Genomic DNA, 19,853 nt, shown 5'->3' with positions numbered 1-19,853 from the left:
CAACCACTGGAGGGAACCCAAGAGCAGAATTCACAACATCTCTCCAAATGTAACGTTTATGGTTGTAGCCAAAAAGTTCAATTTTGGTCTCATCACTCCAAATTACCTTTTTCCAGAAGTTTTGAGGCTTGTCTCTGTGCAGTTTTGCGTATTGTAGGGGAGATTCTTTGTGGCATTTGCGCAGTAATGTCTTTCTTCTGGCGACTCAACCATGCAGCCCATTTTTCTTCAAGTGCCTCCTTATTGTGCATCTTAAAACAGCCACACCACTAGTTTTCAGAGAGTCCTGTATTTCAACTGATGTTATTTGTGGGCTTTTCTTTGCATCACGAACAATTTTCGTGGCAGTTGTGGGCAACATTTTTGTTGGTCTACCTGACCGTGGTTTTGTTTTTGCAGAGCCCCCGATTTTCCATTTGTTAATCACAGCTTGAACGCTGCTGACTGGCATTATCAATTCCTTGGATATCTTATCGTATCCCTTTCCTGTTTTTCCCCATGACTCACAATCCAGAAACGTCAGTGGCTGGATGAAAGATGCAAGAGTCTGTCTGGATCCCAGAAACTCACTCAGCTTTTATGCACACACTGATTACAAGCAAACAGGTCACAGGTGAGGATGCTTCCTTTAGTAGACATTCAAACCCATTTGTGTCAACTTCTGTGCATGTTATCAGGCCAAAATCACCAAGGTATGTGAACTTTTGATCAGGGTCATTTGGATGTTTTGAGTTGTCATTATGATTTACAAAGAGAAAACACAGTAGTTTGACAATAAATGACTTCACCCGACCACTAACCATGAATGGAGAAAAAGTTTTGGTGTTCTCATTCATATTCTCTGAATAAAGGCCAATAAAGCAAAAATTTTGCCGGGGTATGTAAACTTTTGAGCATAACTGTATATGTAGATTTTGACAGTATCACATCCTGTTTCTCAATATATATATAGCAAAAATTTGAGTTGGCACAGATAGTGGTGCCTTTGCTGCCAACTTTTATTTTAATAGTATCAAGCCATTGAGTTGCTGGTCTTCCTCTTTGTCTTGTTCCTTCTATACTTCTGACCATGATGTCTTCCTCCAGTGGTTGCTCCATTCCATGATGTGTCCAAAGTAGGCAAGTGGGGGACGCCACGCCATTTTTAAAATTTATTTAAATAATTTTTTTTTAAAAAGGCGTGGGGACCCCTCTATTCTTGATAACCAGCCTTGCTAAAGCTGACAGCTGAAGGTTGAAGTCAGCAGCTGTCAGTTTTGCCTGGCTGGTTATCAAATATACAGGGGAACCTACGCTGTGTTTTTTTTTTTTTAATTATTTATTTATAGTGCAGGTGCCGGCTGATGAATAGTCCCATTAGCCGCTGCCTGCTCTCGCTGTTATTAGCGGTAGCAGGCATATGCTGATGGAAATAGTAGTCCCATCAGCCGACGCCAGTGACTGAAGGTAAACTTTTTACCTCTGATCACTGCTGCCGGCTCACGCTGTCATTTCACTGCATGGGAACTGCGGCACTCTCGCCGACGGTAATGATTTTATCGCTGATCAGAGGCAGTGTTTGCCGCGCTGTCATGTATCTGCACTACAACGAATGCAGTGTGAGGTCCGAATTTATGAATAAGAACTAGTTTGGTCATCAGGAATTCCTGTATCGTGGACGAAATGAATGAGCACCTGACAGATCCTAATACATACACCACATTAATGTAGTCTCTTATGTAAACAGCTGAGTATTCTCAGGACTCACCATCTTTATTATTTTCCAGACATAATTTCACAGCTTCCACCGCCCTTGGACTGGTGAAAATGAGACCAGCATAATTTTCAGGATGAGTGATCTTACAATAAAATATAGAAAAGGGAAAAAAAGAATAAAGCACAATTTCAGCCTTATATATATATATGTATGTATATATATATATATATATATATATATATATATATATATATATATATGTATGTATATATATATATATATATATAATCAAAGTTACTAGAATAGGATCCATCTTACAGGGAAGGTGCCATGATTTTTAATTGTGCATTAATAATTATTGATTACGGTATATAATCAATTATTTTGAGTGTAAAATGAAATGCACTGGTTTAATGTTTTTTTATTTATTACGTTTTTCCTCAGCCATTAGAGAAAAAACATGGCAGCTTTTTCCATGAAGCGATGTCTCGCCTGGGTTGTGTTTGGTATCGCAACTCAGATCCAATGACGTGAATGGGGAGGCTATTCAGCTCACAACCTGTTGGCAAGTGTGGCGCTGTTTTTGAAAGAAAGACATGTTTTTATCATTCTGGACAACCACTTAGTAAAAAATAAACTAAAGGGGTCTTCTAGTTACGAGCAAAACTGTCATCAAGGAATACTAAACTTCCACTGCTGCAGTCGCTAAATCCTCCCTTTAGTATTAGAGATCTATAGCGGTTGCCACTCAGCTTTCCCAGACTACCAAATGTCAAACTGCCTTATTCTACAGTATTATGCTACCCAGGGAAGCATTACTACAGATATAGACAGATTTACCCATCAGGAGTCTGGAAAAGATGGACGAGAGCATATGTAAGATTGTAATGGAAAACTTTTTGTTGTTAACATCCAGCTTTCCCAGATTCCCGAGTGTGAAATCTACTACCCAGGGATGAATTACTACAAAATAAGCACATTTGCTACTCAGAAATCTGGGAAAGATGAATGACAGCACATGTGTGATTGAAATGGAAAACTTTTAGGGTTGTCATCCAGCTTTTCGAGACTCCTAGAAGTCATATTTGCCTTATTATATATCAGCATGGATGAATTACTGATTACCACGAAATAGGCAAATTTACCATTCAGGAATCTGGGAAAGCTTAATAACAGTAGTTGTGGGATTGTAATGGAGAATGTTAGAGGTTGATATCCAGCTTTATCAGATTTCTGCAAGGCAAATCTATTACCTAGGGGTGTATTACTAAAACAACAACAACATTTTACATTCAAGAATCTTGGAAACACGAATCACGGTACCTGAAGGATTGTGATGAGACCTTTAGTGGATAACATCCAGCTTTTCTAGACTCCTGGATGTCAAATCAACCTTATCACACATCAATACACTAGCCAATGATGCATTACTATAACACAGATTTGCTGTTCAGGAGTGTGGGAAAGGTGAATGACAGCAGTTGACATCCATTTTACTCAACCTCCTGAGTTATAAATCTACTTCCCAGTGAGGCTTTACCACTAAATAAGCTGATCTGCCATTCAGGAATCTTATAAAGAGGAGTAACAGCATTTGTGGGACTGCAATAGAGACCTTTAATGGTTGACATCCAGCTTTTCCAGACTCCCGATTGTCAGATGTGCCTTAGTAAATAGCAAGAAAGGATGATTCACTGTTCAGGAGTCTAGGAAAGATGAATGACAGCGCTTCAGGGATTGTAACCATTGACTTTGGTGGTTGACATTTAGCTTTTCCAGACTCTTAAAATGTCAAATTTGCCACAAAAGGCATCAATATATACGATCTAATTCATTACTAATACAAAGTTGCCATTCAGGAGTTATAGAAAGATGGTTGACATTATTTAGAGATTGCAGTGGAGAACTTTAGTAGCTGACATCCAGCTTTCCCAGACTTCTGAATAGTAAATACTCCTTATTATACAATCTATACATTCCAAACTGCAAAGTAGGCAGAGTGGCCATTCAGGTGTCTGGAAAAGCTGGGTGACATCCATTGCAGGGGCTGTAATAGCAGTTGTGTTCATCTAATGATGAAAAATATAGTGCTTCATTCAACCTGCCATGCTGCCCAATGTGCCGGGGATGTTTGGCTGGTGGGGGAGACGTTACATTGGCCCTTTGTGGGGCTCATGTTGCAGTAAATATTAGATTACGGGGGACTTCATCCACCAACCGAAACCTAATGACAAGGGAAAGCTGGATTAGGCACGGTAATAGAATAAAGTGAGATTATACCTTGTCGGAGAGTTGCTCCAGGGACACAAATGTAAAGGATAACACGGGGATTAGTGTTGTCTGATATCCGTGTGAGGACAACTCCTAGGAAAGAAAACAAAGCGAGATCATTTATGAATTGCAGGATGTTGGTGGAACTAATTCACACTGCATTTTCCCGACCAGCGCAGAACAGAGGAGGAACCAGAAGGAAATAGTCATGGAGCCCTATAAGATTGGCGCATATGCGGTCCATCCTCTTGGATCGCCGTGCTCCAGGTCCTCTCTTGCTCTTTCCCCCTCAATACTCCAAATTTGAACAAAATGGGGTCCAGATAACCAAAATTTGCCAAATGAGCACTTCTTGGTGCAGAACCACGAGAAAAGCCCCTGTGAAAGTGATGTCCCTGATAAAGCTCAATGATCTGCGAAACCATCCTATGAAATATAGACGTCAGTCAGTGACAAAGCAAAGAGTATGGCGACACGATACCCTGCGGGTATGGAGTTCTTTGATGCTTTTTTGCCACAAATTTTGACTAAAAAAAAAAAAAAAAATTACATTGGTAAACGCTTTACATCCACTTGCAAAAATGTTTCAATTGAACAGGAAAAAGGTTCCAAGAGCGCACACGTCCTGTCAATTTTTTGGTGAGGTTTTGGTGCATAAACCATTGCAAAATGAGCGTTTTTTTAGGATGTTCTATGACGGCATTGGGGGAGGAAGGTTTTTGCCACAAATAGCGTGACAAAGACACATCATTTTGCTATATTATACTAAAAAAATTATCAAAATGGCTGATTGTTCTGATCAGAGTGTGGTACGAGTGCCATACCATTTTCTCATAGGTGGAAAAATAAAAAATAAATTCTCCACCTTCTTATTGTCTGTGAAAAATCGAACTGCACTTGGATGTCATCTGAGTGCGGTCAGATTTTGTCACGGACCCATAGACTTGCATTGCTGATTTTGATCCGCCATTCAGATGACTGGCAGTCCAGTTTCACAAGGAGGGCTCAATTCTGGCACATAAAAGGTGGACCCCCTACGCCTGTGATGTACCCTCGTAGGATCAATGTTCCTGGCAAGAAAAGTTATTATCTGTGCAAAAAGTGTTTGAAAAACTGTAAAAAAAAAGTTGCTCACCTTTACATAGGGATCTGAGGCTTCGTCACCACTTTTTGGGTCCTTTAGTAGCAAAATTTTCATTATGAAGGATGAGTTCTGAAAAATACAAAGTGATGGTATCAGGGTCTGCGCCTTGTGCTGGAAAGAAGGGTCTGTGGCTTTACAAACCAACAAACGGCAGAGATATAGACAGCTATGATGAGTAAGGAAAAAACTGAGGAGAGGCCACTGCCCGCTGATAACGCACCCCATGCTGCTCCCCGCTGATACAAGAAACGTGTAGGAAAATATACAGACGCACAATATTACTAATTCTGCAGAGCCGCTCATTTTGTCAACCGCTTTGACATTTTTCCTTTTTTTTCTTCTGTCTTCCAAGAGCCATATCAATTTTTTAAAATTAATTCTTCCATTTATACAAGTGTATTGGCGGCTGACCTGTCAACTTTATTGTGCGGGTCTGTACGATTAGAAAATGTATTTATGTGGACAAAGGGGAGAAGACAACCTATTCATTTCTATAGGAGATTGTTGTGAGCATGCTCCGTGATTTCTGCAGAGGTCGTTGTGCAGGGCTGTGGAGGAGGTGAGCTGTGACATTGTCTATTGTGAATGGTGGATCCTGTGTGATCTCCTGTATATAGAGGTGTGATCAGTCATTGTACAGGAGGAGGAGGTGAGCTGTGACATCACCTATTGTGAATGGTGGATCCTGTATTATCTGCTGTATATAGAGGTGTTATCAGTCATTGTACAGAAGGAGGAGGTGAGCTGTGACATCACCTATTGTGAATGGTGGATCCTGTGTTATCTACTGTATATAGAGGTGTTATCAGTCATTGTACAGAAGGAGGAGGTGAGCTGTGACATCACCTATTGTGAATGATGGATCCTGTGTTATCTACTGTATATAGAGGTGTGATCAGTCATTGTACAGGAGGAGGAGGTGAGCTGTGACATCACCTATTGTGAATGGTGGATCCTGTATTATCTGCTGTATATAGAGGTGTTATCAGTCATTGTACAGAAGGAGGAGGTGAGCTGTGACATCACCTATTGTGAATGGTGGATCCTGTGTTATCTACTGTATATAGAGGTGTTATCAGTCATTATACAGGAGGAGGAGGTGAGCTGTGACATCACCTATTGTGAATGATGGATACTGTGTTATCTACTGTATATAGAGGTGTGATCAGTCATTGTACAGGAGGAGGAGGTGAGCTGTGACATCACCTATTGTGAATGGTGGATCCTGTATTATCTGCTGTATATAGAGGTGTTATCAGTCATTGTACAGAAGGAGGAGGTGAGCTGTGACATCACCTATTGTGAATGGTGGATCCTGTGTTATCTACTGTATATAGAGGTGTTATCAGTCATTATACAGGAGGAGGAGGTGAGCTGTGACATCACCTATTGTGAATGATGGATCCTGTGTTATCTACTGTATATAGAGGTGTTATCAGTCATTGTACAGGAGGAGGAGGTGAGCTGTGACATCACCTATTGTGAATGTTGGATCCGGTGTTATCTACTGTGTATAGAGATGTTATCAGTCATTGTAATCCAGTTTGTGACAATAATGAGATCTGCTGTCCCAGAAATATGTAATAGGCATCACCAAAGGCTGATGCCATTTTTCTTTCTTACTTATATCAAGCACTTCCCTTTTTTTTTGCAACACCTATAGAAATCGTTGGCCACTGTATTCCTATGCCGTGACATACAAGAGTGTGCAAAGTTTTTAGGCAGATATGGAAAAGTGCTGGAGAGTAAGAAACTTTCAAAAGTATAAATGTTAATAGTTTATTTATTATCAAATTCAAAGTGAATGAAGAAAATAGAAATCTAAAATCACATAAATATTCGGTGACTGCCCTTTGAGGTTCACTTGCACACAGTTTATGAAGAACTCAGCAGGAGGTTGTTCCAAACATCTTGGAGAACTGACCACAGATCTTCTTGTGCGGATCATTGTGTCACTACATGTGATCCCAGACAAACTGGATGATGTGAGATCAGGGCTTTATGGTGGCCGAATCATGACCTCCAGGACTCCTCATTCTTCCTGACATTGGCTGGATGTTTGGGGTCATTGTTCTGCTGCAGAATAAATTTGGAGCCAATCAGACGCCTACCTGATGGTTTAACATGATGGATAAGTATCTGCCTGGATTTCTCAGCCTGGATTTCTCAGCATTAAGGACACCAAGAAATAGGCAACATTGAGGCAGTCTATGTTGGATTACATGAAGAGACAGAAGACTCCACACAGAAGATCTGGGGTCAGTTCTCCAAGATGTTCCTCCAAAAACTGTATTCAAGGGTATTTTTAAAAAAAAAATAATGAAGACTAAGGGAGGTCGTCAAATATTGATGCGATTTAAATTTCTCTTTAGTTCATTCACTTTGTAATGAGAATAGTGAGGATAGAAAATAATGGCAGTATTTACATATGAGCACATGGGGGCTGCACACAGACCCTGTCATGTCCCCTCAGACTGTGGAAATAAACAGATGGGTCCAAAGAGGGGTACTAACCATGGCCGGACTGGACATCGTGCCGAGTCAACCCCCCCCCACCAGCGCCGCCACATTCAACTATACTGGCGTCTATGACACCGGTACAGTTGAATGCAATGATGGTGTCTGCTGAAGCTCCCTCTCCCATCATTCCCCGCTCTGCCTCTGACACTGCGGGTGCGCGCACTCACTGTGTGCAAGGCAGTGCAGCGGCAGCCGCCGAGACAGGAGCAGGGAGCAACGCGGGCACGAGGAGAGGTGAGGAGAGGGAGAGATGTGGGCTGTGCTGTATACTACTATGTGGGCTGTGCTATATACTACCATGTGGGCTGTGCTGTATACTACCATGTGGGCTGTGCTGTATACTACCATGTGGGCTGTGCTGTATACTACCATGTGGGCTGTGCTGTATACTACCATGTGGGCTGTGCTGTATACTACCATGTGGGCTGTGCTATATACTACCGTGTGGGCTGTGCTATATACTACCGTGTGGGCTGTGCTATATACTACCGTGTGGGCTGTGCTATATACTACCGTGTGGGCTGTGCTATATACTACCGTGTGGGCTGTGCTATATACTACCGTGTGGGCTGTGCTATATACTACCGTGTGGGCTGTGCTATATACTACCGTGTGGGCTGTGCTATATACTACCGTGTGGGCTGTGCTATATACTACCGTGTGGGCTGTGCTATATACTACCGTGTGGGCTGTGCTATATACTACCGTGTGGGCTGTGCTATATACTACCGTGTGGGCTGTGCTATATACTACCGTGTGGGCTGTGCTATATACTACTGTGTGGGCTGTGCTATATACTGCTACGTGGGCTGTGCTGTATACTGCTACGTGGGCTGTGCTGTATACTGCTACGTGGGCTGTGCTGTATACTGCTACGTGGGCTGTGCTGTATACTGCTACGTGGGCTGTGCTGTATACTGCTACGTGGGCTGTGCTGTATACTGCTACGTGGGCTGTGCTGTATACTGCTACGTGGGCTGTGCTGTATACTGCTACGTGGGCTGTGCTGTATACTGCTACGTGGGCTGTGCTGTATACTACTATGTGGGCTGTACTGTATACTTCTACGTGTGCTGTGCTGTATACTACTACGTGGGCTGTGCTGTATACTGCTACGTGGGCTGTGCTGTATACTGCTACGTTGGCTGTGCTGTATACTGCTACGTGGGCTGTGCTGTATACTACTATGTGGGCTGTACTGTATACTTCTACGTGTGCTGTGCTGTATACTACTACGTGGGCTGTGCTGTATACTGCTACGTGGGCTGTGCTGTATACTGCTACGTTGGCTGTGCTGTATACTGCTACGTGGGCTGTGCTGTATACTGCTACGTAGGCTGTGCTGTATACTACTGTGTGGGCTGTGCTGTATACTACTGTGTGGGCTGTGCTGTATACTACTGTGTGGGCTGTGCTGTATACTGCTACGTGGGCTGTGCTGTATACTGCTACGTAGGCTGTGCTGTATACTACTACATGGGCTGTGCTGTATACTACTACGTGGGCTGTGCTGTATACTACTGTGTGGGCTGTGCTGTATACTACTACGTGGCCTGTGTTATCTGCTATGCGGGTTGTGCTATATACTATGTGGGCTTTGCTATATACTATGGGGGGTATATTATATTCTATGGAAAGGCCGTGTTATATACTATGTGGCTGTGTTTTATACTATTGTGGGGGTATATTATATTCTATGGGGGAGGCTGTGTTATATACTATGGGGGGCTAGATTATATTCTATGGGGGCTACATTATATATTATGGGGAGGTGGGCTGTATTATATTCTATGGGGGGCTGTATTATATTTATATTCTTTGAGGGGTGATTGCATCATACTCTATGGGGTGGCTGCATTATATTCTGTAGGGTGGTGGCTGCATTATATTCTGTAGGGTGGTGGATGCATTATACTATATGTGGGCTGCATTATACTGTATTGAGGACTATGGGGAATGTTATACTGTATGAAGAACTATGGGGTGCATTATACTATGGGAAGTGAATTGTACTACATGGATGACTATGGCGGGGCATTATACTTTATGGAGCACTATGAGGAGTGTATTATGCTATATGGAGGACTGTGGTGCACATTATAATACATGGAGGACTATGGGGTGTATTTTACTAAACAAGTAAAATGCTGCATATTCAGATTGTTTTTGCATGAACAAAAATCCTTGTTCTCAGCAGCACATCGCTGGTGTAAACTGTAGATATGCTGCTGATAACACGATACTGTATGGTGATCTATTAGTGATTGTTCTGTCCCATCATTATTCCTCAGCTGGTGGAAAGAGGCCAGGAAGCAAGTGTTGAACAACTTCAGTATTGTCGATCAAACTCATTTAGCGGCCTGAACTCAGCGCTTGTAAATACAACCGAAATGCTTCTGTGTGATGTGCAATATGTTAGCATTTGGGGCCCCATTTTAAACTTTGCCTAGGGCCCCACTTTGCCTAAAACCGGCGCTGCCTACAAGTGTACAAAGATATTATACAGTCACCATGTGACAAGTGGGCCTGTGTAACTTCAAATGCCAGGGCTGAATATCAGTTGCAGTCCGGCCCTGGTACTAACCCTGTGGATGGGCTCTGAAAATGGCTAAAACCCCTCCCCAGACAGGCTAAAAAAAAAATAAAAAAGCATGAATTTCTCACCCCAAAGATTGGCACAACAAGGTCACAAACCCTTGCAAACTGGCTAAAAATGAGGCACAGAATCTCAATTCAGGATCTAAAAAGGGGCACCACCCGTCACTTACGCAGATGGGCCCAAAACAGACACCAACACCTCCCACCCCCGCAGAGACCCAAACGGGGTAACAACACCTCTCACTCTCGCAGATGGGCCCAAAAGAAGCGCCAGACCCCCTCACTCCCGAAGACGAGCCCAAAAAGTGCACTGACCCCTCCTGCCCCCGCAGGCGGAAGCACCAGCAACCCCCCCTCCACAAATGGGCCCCTAAAAATACAACAAGCCCCACAAACCAGCAGACGGACCCAAAAAAGGGCACCGGCCCCCACTGATATGCCCCAAAAAAGTAACCAGCCCCCCCACACACAGACGGGCCCCAAAAAAGGGCACTAGCCTCCAAACAGCCGAAAAAGCGCACCGACCCCACAGACCGGCCAGCAGGGACCCCAGCCCCCCCACCTCCGCACTAAAATGGGGCACCAGCCCCCCAGATGGGCCTGAAATAGGAAGGACCACGGAGGAGGGGTATGAACCCCTAAGAAGTGCTGGAAATGACTAAAGGCCTGAAGAAAGGCTGAAAATGTGCCGAAACCTGCACGAGGGTTATAAGCAGGGAGCAAAAAAAGTGTAGAATATTGGGGAAAAAACCATTGTTAACACTGACAGGGTGACCGGGTAACGTGAGGGTGAGAGGATACTGACAGGAGCTCGCACTCACCGCCTCCTCTCCGCTGCCTGTGGGACAGTCCATCTGCGCCATGAATAAGGGGTGTCTGCCTCATACACCAGAGAAGTCCAGAGTAAATCCAGAAATAAATGCCTTTTTGTATCCACCCAGACGATGGTTCTCTACAAGATCGCTATTGCACTCAGTCACAAATAATAGCACACAATAGTGTAGCCGATAAGGTGAGAAATAACGATTCGCACACCCCCCCGATGATGAATGGTACAATCCGGTGAACTTCCTGTTTACTTCCGCTCCGAGCACGCCGGGCCTGCAGGAAGACGGAGCAGCATGGCGTCCAGCGCTAAGCGGAGAGCTGTGGCCTCACAGCAGCGGAGACAGGACAACGAAGAGGAGGAGGAGGACCTGGAGGAGGACATGGAGGGAGAAGACGACGAGGACGAGTCTGACGACATCGAGGACGAGGAATCCGAGGAAGATGAGGAGCTGCATGAGGTGAGGGGGCGGAGGGGCTTGTGACTGTTCTTATACTGCCCACTGTGGAAATGGAAGTCCCACTGGTGCTGATCCTACATTGTCCATAGCAACCAGTCAGCTCTCATCTGTCAATGGCGCCCAGGGCGTTGCTAGGGGGGCTCCCTGGGCGTTGCTAGGGGGGCTCCCTGTGTGTTTCTAAGGGGTGCCCTGGGCGTTGCCAGGATGTCATAGGTTAAATCCAGAGATCAGAGCTGTATCATTACATCTCACACACTGAGAATTCTGCTGCTCAAAGCTTCGGTGGGGGCGTGGTTTTCTTCCCCTCTGAGTGTTGTTGCTTGCTTATGATTGGTCAGCGTCATACAGGGAGAAGTACACGCCCCCCAAGGAAAACTCTGGTAGCGCCACTCAGACTGAAGAGAAGTTAACTCATTAGGTGACATACTTTAAGTGCGTTAGTATCCCCAGACTAGTCAAGCCACTAAGCATGTTATTGCGCCCTTGTGGGCCTGATAACATTACTTACAAGCGCAGGCTACATTGCAAGCACCATACTTCGCGCATGCGTGGTGCTTCTTCCCCGCTCATCATTGATTCTCTAAAACCGGGTTTATGTGTCCTGACTTCAGAGAGGCTGTCTGCACTTCCGATCATGCGCAGTGCACCTCTCTGACCCTGAGACGCGTACACCCGGCTTCAGAGGAGCGAAATGGACTAGAGGGTAAGTATGGCGCTTGCGATGTCGTGGTGCTTGTAAGTAATGTTATCAGGCCCACACGGTTGTGGTTCTGGGGTCAAGGGGACCTGACTGGTTCTTTTTAAGTCCCACCTGGTCAGACCTGCTCATTCATTTCTAGGGGGAAAAAATGGAGAGAGCTGCGCACTTGTAGCTTTACGTGACATCTACAACTTTCTTGTGCAAAGCAAAAAAATATATATCTGTATTTCTAAATATCTATTTATATGACTTGTGCGTCTACTTGTTTCTAGGAGGTGAATGTGGAATTTGAAGCCCATACTATTTCTGATGGCGACCACGATGGTATCAAGAAACTCCTGAAGCAGGTAAGAGCTTGGAATCGCTTCTGCTTTAAAGAAATGTCACGGAAAATGCGAGTTGTGCAATGATGGGGGTAGTAGTGATAGGTCTCAATCAGGGCTGTAAAGTCGGAGTTGGAGGTTTGGCTTACCGACTCCACAGCCCTGGTCTCAATGAGCAGACACCTGCAGGAGACCTCTTCCTGGGCAGCAAAGAGGTGGTCCCACAAAAATGTGCTCTTTTTATCGATATAGGAAAACTACCTGTATATACTCGAGTATAAGCCGACCCCCCCCCTAATTTTGCCACAAAAAACTGGGAAAACTTATTGACTCGAGTATAAGCCTAGGGTGGAAAATGCAGCAGCTACGGGTAAATGTTAAAAATAGATACCAATAAAAGTAAAATTAATTGAGACATCAGTAGGTTAAGTGTTTTTGAATATCCATATTGAATCAGGAGCCCCATATAATGCTCCATAAAGTTCATGATGGGCCCATAAGATGCTCCATACAAAATAGGCCCCATATAATGCTCCATGCAGTTCTTTATGGCCCCATAGATGCCGCATACAGTGCTCCATGCAGTTCTTTATGGCCCCATAGATGCCCCATATAATGCTCCATGCAGTTCTTTATGGCCCCATAGATGCCGCATACAGTGCTCCATGCAGTTCTTTATGGCTCCATAGATGCCCCATATAATGCTCCATGCTGTTCTTTATGGCCCCATAGATGCCGCATACAGTGCTCCATGCAGTTCTTTATGGCCCCATAGATGCCCCATATAATGCTCCATGCTGTTCTTTATGGCCCCATAGATGCCGCATACAGTGCTCCATGCAGTTCTTTATGGCCCCATAGATGCCCCATATAATGCTCCATGCAGTTCTTTATGGCCCCATAGATGCCGCATACAGTGCTCCATGCAGTTCTTTATGGCTCCATAGATGCCCCATATAATGCTCCATGCAGTTCTTTATGGCCCCATAGATGCCGCATACAGTGCTCCATGCAGTTCTTTATGGCCCCATAGATGCCCCATATAATGCTCCATGCAGTTCTTTATGGCCCCATAGATGCCGCATACAGTGCTCCATACAGTTCTTTATGGCTCCATAGATGCCCCATATAATGCTCCATGCAGTTCTTTATGGCCCCATAGATACCCCATATAATGCTCCATGCAGTTCTTTATGGCCCCATAGATGCCGCATACAGTGCTCCATGCAGTTCTTTATGGCTCCATAGATGCCCCATATAATGCTCCATGCAGTTCTTTATGGCCCCATAGATGCCGCATACAGTGCTCCATGCAGTTCTTTATGGCCCCATAGATGCCCCATATAATGCTCCATGCAGTTCTTTATGGCCCCATAGATGCCGCATACAGTGCTCCATGCAGTTCTTTATGGCTCCATAGATGCCCCATATAATGCTCCATGCAGTTCTTTATGGCCCCATAGATGCCGCATACAGTGCTCCATGCAGTTCTTTATGGCCCCATAGATGCCCCATATAATGCTCCATGCAGTTCTTTATGGCCCCATAGATGCCGCATACAGTGCTCCATACAGTTCTTTATGGCTCCATAGATGCCCCATATAATGCTCCATGCAGTTCTTTATGGCCCCATAGATACCCCATATAATGCTCCATGCAGTTCTTTATGGCCCCATAGATGCCGCATACAGTGCTCCATGCAGTTCTTTATGGCTCCATAGATGCCCCATATAATGCTCCATGCAGTTCTTTATGGCCCCATAGATGCCGCATACAGTGCTCCATGCAGTTCTTTATGGCCCCATAGATGCCCCATATAATGCTCCATGCAGTTCTTTATGGCCCCATAGATGCCGCATACAGTGCTCCATACAGTTCTTTATGGCTCCATAGATGCCCCATATAATGCTCCATGCAGTTCTTTATGGCCCCATAGATACCCCATATAATGCTCCATGCAGTTCTTTATGGCCCCATAGAATGCTCCATGCAGTTCTTTATGGCCCCATAGATGCCCCATATAATGCTCCATGCAGTTCTTTATGGCCCCATAGATGCCCCATATAATGCTCCATGCAGTTGTGGCCCCATATAATGCTCCATGCAGTTGTGGCCCCATATAATGCTCCATGCAGTTGTGGCCCCATATAATGCTCCATGCAGTTGTGGCCCCATATAATGCTCCATGCAGTTGTGGCCCCATATAATGCTCCATGCAGTTCTTTATGGCCCCATAGATGCCCCATATAATGCTCCATGCAGTTGTGGCCCCATATAATGCTCCATGCAGTTGTGGCCCCATATAATGCTCCATGCAGTTGTGGCCCCATATAATGCTCCATGCAGTTGTGGCCCCATATGATGCTCCATGCAGTTGTGGCCCCATATAATGCTCCATGCAGTTGTGGCCCCATATAATGCTCCATGCAGTTGTGGCCCCATATAATGCTCCATGCAGTTGTGGCCCCATATAATGCTCCATATAGCATTGTGCCACATGTAATGCTGCTGCTGCACTAAAAAAAAAAAAGACATACTCACCTCGTCGCTGCTCCTCAGCGTCCCGTCTCTCCGCAGTATCTGTTCAGGCAGAGGGCAGCGCGCACACTAATACGTCATCCGCGCACACTAATACGTCATCGCGCCCTCTGACCTGAACAGTCACAGCAAGAGGACGGGAAGACGAGGCGTCGGTGGAACGCGGAAAGGTGAATATGATACTTACCTGCTCCCGGCGCTCCTGACGTGATCCCTGCATGTCCCACGGTCTTCGGGAGCGGCAGCTTCTTCCTGTAGTGAGCGGTCACATGGTACCGCTCATTACAGTAATGAATATGCTGCTCCACGTCTGTGAGAGTGGAGTCCATATTCATTACTGTAATGAGTGGTACCAGTGACCGCTGAACAGGGGAAGAAGCTGCAGGCACCCGAAGACCGTGGGACATGCAGGGACCGTGTCAGGAGCGCCGGGAGCAGGTGAGTATTTGACAGGCATCGCTCCCCCCTCACCTGTCGACCCCACCACCCCCCCCGCCTTCCATGACTCGAGTGTAAGCCGAGAGGGGCACTTTCAGCCCATTTTTTGGGGCTGAAAATCTCGGCTTATACTCGAGTATATACGGTAAGCATTTTCACCCCCTATGGCCTGCCTCCTTCTGTCTGATAATTTCAAGCGGCACATGCCGTCAATCTGTTAAAGCCCCCCTGCACGGGTGGACAGAAGTCTTACTCACGATGCAGCAGGGGCACTATTATTAGTTTATTTCTTGCACAGGAACATTTTTTTTTAAATACATCCAATTGTGAAAATACTTACGGTAGTTTTCCATTATCTATCAGGTAACCAACACTTTCGTTCATGGTAGAACTTAAAAGAATGTGTAAATTTGGAAAAATGTGGCTGTATTCTTAAAAAATGACCTATAGTTTAAATATGGTTTTTGTGTTAAATGTATTTTTCAAACCTGTTTGGCAATGTTTTTCAACACCCATATTGTGATTTTTATTTTTATTAAAAATAACAAATAAGGTATTGTGATAGAGGATGTAGGATTGTGCGCACCATATTGGGGACCTCTGAAGTGTGCTACTGGTTAGGAGGTCTTGTCACCCCACCTAACCCTGTGCAGCCCCCCCCCCCCCTTTGCTCAGGGATATAATAACTGCAGGTGCCCAGGTCTCTCCTGACTACCTGACAAGGATTGGCATTTATGTGAATGATCCCTCCTAGACACAGACCAGCAGCGCCAAGTCCAGCTTTGGATCCTATATTCTATGTTTCTTTTTTGAATATACACCCAATTAAAAGGAGCATTGTAATCTTAGCTCCTTGCTGCTGACCCCCGTCATCCGTTTTTATAGAACACAGTTGACACTGCTTGTCATTTACTGAATTTGTGCTTCACATATCTGCTGGTATAATGCCTTCTAAAAGTTCCATCTCTCAGCAAAAGAAACATCCGCATGTAGTTGAGAAATTGGAGAAATATCGCAGGGCTCTGAGGCTGCGACCCCGGCCCAGCATTCTGATCCTACAGGTGAATCCTAGCCGAACATCCTGAGCGACACTCGGAAAGTTCTACAGGCCATCCGCCAATGCCAGACAGCTCTAACTAGAATTGATGAGCTCAAAGTTGACATGTGGATCTGGCTTCGAGATGCCCAGAGAGCGAGTGACAGGCAGAACAACAAATAAACACTATGGAGGACTGTATAACTCCCATGGTATCGGCCATCTCCTCCACTGTCAAGACTCAGCCGGACACCCTACATGACAGAACGGAGGACCGTGAGAACAGACTACTTTGGTGCAACCTGAGATTTGCAATGTGACCCCTGGGTACGACAGAATTCCCGGGGAGTTTCATAAACAATACATGTAATGCTTCTATCCAGTTCTAAAGTCCCCCTTTGAAGAATCTATCAAGAAGGGCTCGCTACTGGCATCTATGTGGGAGGCAATAATAGTTGCCATATCCAAACCTGGTAAGGACCCCATCCTTTGCAGTATCGAAGAAGCACAATCTGATATTAAAAAAAAAAAAAAAAAATCCTAGCTAAAATTTAATTGACTTCGGTCTTGTATCCTGCAGGATCAAACTGTGTTAATGACGGGAGAATCAGAGGCCCTTAACATTCGACCTCTGTTTACGTCCTTCCAGTCAACCAGTGAAAATGGAGTGTGGGGATCAGAGCTGGTCTCCTAGGATGCCAATAAGGCTTCACTCCGAGTTGGAGCTCCTTTGGGCAGCGATGTGTAGGATTGCTTTTGGACCTCTTTACTAGTTTAGACTTCTGTATACGGAAGTGGTTTTGCGTATATGGGTCAATGGGTATACTTGAGACTGATTTCCCTTATTTTAGTGCACCTGACAGGGAAGCCCACTATCCCCATTATTATTATTTATTTATATAGCGCCATTAATTCCATGGTGCTGTACATGAGAAGGGGTTACATACAAAGTTATAGCTATAGTTTACAGTAAACAAATTAACAGTGAAAGACTGGTACAGAGGGGAGAGGACCCTAGGTTTTCAGATTCCGTCTGAAAGATCCGAGGGTGGTGGATAATCGGACGTGTTGAGTTGTGGAAATCCAGAGGATGGGGGGATATTCGGGAGAAATCTTGGAGGCAGTTGTGTGAGGAACGAATAAGTGTGGAGGAGAGTAGGAGGTCTTGGGAGGATCGAAGATTACGTGAGGGGAGATATTGGGAGATTAGTTCGGAGATATAGGGAGGAGACATGTTATGGATGGCTTTGTAGGTCAGTGTTAGTAGTTTGAACTGGATTTGTTGGGGAATTGGGAGCCAAAGTGGAGAAACAGGGGAGTAGCCATGGAGAGACGTGGATTAGTCAGGCAGCAGAGTGGAGGTCAGACTGTTGTGGTGCAAGAGAGTTAGCGGGGAGGCCACAGAGGAGGGTGTTGCAGTAATCGAAGTGGGAGATGATGAGGGCATGCACAAGAGTTTTAGTAGATTGAGGGCTGAGGAAAGGACGGATTCTGGAAATACTTTTGAGTTGCAGGCTACAGAAGGTGGCAAGAGTTTGGACGTGCGGTTTGAAGGACAGGGCAGAGTCGAGAGTTTCTCCGAGGCAGCGGATTTCAGGTGCGGGAGAGAGCGTGATGCCGTTTACCATGATAGATACATCGGGCAGGGAAGATGCATGAGATGGAGGAAAGATGATTAGTTCGGTTTTGTCTACATTGAGTTTTAGGAAGCAAGGGGTGAAGAAGGAGGATATGGCTGATAGGCACTCCGGGATTCTGGACAGCAGGGAGGTGACATCTGGGCCGGAGAGGTAGATTTGAGTGTCGTCTGCATACAGGTGGTACTGGAAGCCGTGGGACTTTGAGTTGTCCTAGGCCAAGAGTATAGATGGAAAAAAGTAGGGGCCCGAGGACAGAGCCTTTGGGGACTCCAACAGAGAGAGGGTGGGATGAGGAGGTAGTGTGGGAGTGGGAAACGCTAAATGTGCGGTTGGAAAGGTAAGAGGCGATCCAGGACATGGAGAGGTCTATGATGCCAAGGGAAGGAAGAATCTGTAGCAGTAGGTAGTGGTCGACTGTCAAAGGTAGAGGAAAGGTTGAGAAGGAGGAGGATGGAGAACTGTCTGTAAGCTTTGGCTGTGAGTGATTGTTATATTCCATTGCAATGGAGCCATTGGTGGCCATTATCCGCTCTACCCTCAGAGTTCACTTTGGTATGGAGCGCGTCTAGTCATCTGGTCCAAATGACTTCCATAAAAAGTCTACGAACAGCCAGTAAAGAAGCCATAGTTACATCTTCTGTCTCACTGAACCAACATACCCAACAGAGTACAAATCGTTAGCCATCTCCATAAATGTACTAGCCCATCGGAAAAAGTCTTTACTGAATGTAAAAATTAGCACATGTGCACTGAAGGAAACAGTTACCTACTAAAAAGTCCAAGAACATACAAAGTGGACTGGAAGCCACAAATGGATTACCAACTTGTCCTACTTATTTTCAGAAAATGCTCAATGGATACGTGACCCGAGAACACCAACGTCCAACGATCACTTGACAACAAGGCATAAATCAATATGCAATATGGATACCTTTAGAATAAAGTGTAAGGTCGGTGGTACTTCACACAATATGGCCATTATCCGCTCTACCCTGAAGATCACAGGCTTTATTCTAGGCCCCCATCATGGTAAAATTAATATGTTTGCAGACGGTGGGGGGATTTTTGAGAGTACTTAAGTGAAAATCATCCATTTTCATAACTAGCTATGCTGAAGGAACCACACACACACAATTATGTGTACCCCACACTTGAATCTTTTAAACGCTCTTGTGGTTGTGGGGACCTGATTACATGTATACTTTATCATTGGCACACTTTCTTTCTCCACTACATTAAAGAGGAGATAATATACTGCAGACATCCTATTATACAGCACTGTGCACTTACAATTGCTAATTTTGCCTTTCTACCCAGTTAATTCTTCTCTTCTCTTTGCTCTATGTAGAAACAGGAAGTCTCTTGTCCCTGCATTTATCATTCCTCTCTTCAACTCCTGACCCAGCTGCTCCTTCCTTTCTCCTGCCAGGGACTTTTGCAGGGACTTATGACTCATGCAGGGAAGATTGACCTCCTGTTTCTACAGAGAGCTTAGAAAAATTCAGCTTGTTGGTCTTTAATTATATGATGTTATAGACCTTATGAAAAAGAGCAGAATTAGCTTGGTAGAAGGGCAAAATGAGCAATTGTAAGTACACAGTGCTATATAATATGACAATTGCAATATTAATAGCATAAAGAGTTTGATGAGAGCGCTTCTTTA

General features: G+C 44.8%; 2 protein-coding genes across 3 annotated transcripts in view; one reads left to right on the top strand and one right to left on the bottom strand.

Annotated features, from left to right (window-relative positions):
- The window catches only part of UROS (uroporphyrinogen III synthase), a 38,487-nt gene extending 27,290 nt beyond the window's left edge, over positions 1 to 11,197 (bottom strand). The window contains exons 1-4 of the mRNA XM_069753959.1: positions 11,051 to 11,197; positions 5,103 to 5,180; positions 3,977 to 4,060; positions 1,748 to 1,838 (exon numbers count right to left, since the gene is read on the bottom strand). Coding sequence (XP_069610060.1) covers positions 1,748 to 1,838; positions 3,977 to 4,060; positions 5,103 to 5,180; positions 11,051 to 11,092 — 295 coding nt within the window. The 5' untranslated portion in view covers positions 11,093 to 11,197. The remainder of the gene's footprint in view (positions 1 to 1,747; positions 1,839 to 3,976; positions 4,061 to 5,102; positions 5,181 to 11,050) is intronic.
- Positions 11,198 to 11,297: 100 nt separating this feature from the next.
- Positions 11,298 to 19,853, top strand: part of BCCIP (BRCA2 and CDKN1A interacting protein) — a 52,341-nt gene continuing 43,785 nt past the window's right edge. Inside the window, exons 1-2 of one of the 2 annotated variants that reach the window (XM_069753955.1) lie at positions 11,298 to 11,515; positions 12,488 to 12,562. In XM_069753955.1, coding sequence (XP_069610056.1) covers positions 11,351 to 11,515; positions 12,488 to 12,562 — 240 coding nt within the window. In that variant the 5' untranslated portion in view covers positions 11,298 to 11,350. The remainder of the gene's footprint in view (positions 11,516 to 12,487; positions 12,563 to 19,853) is intronic. The other variant, XM_069753956.1, reaches the window with a different exon arrangement.

This window comes from Ranitomeya imitator, chromosome 2 (genome assembly GCF_032444005.1).
Source record: "Ranitomeya imitator isolate aRanImi1 chromosome 2, aRanImi1.pri, whole genome shotgun sequence".
Classification (NCBI taxonomy): Eukaryota; Metazoa; Chordata; class Amphibia; order Anura; family Dendrobatidae; genus Ranitomeya; species Ranitomeya imitator.
Note: the sequence above shows the minus strand (reverse complement) of the source record. Positions and strands in the feature narration are given on the sequence as shown.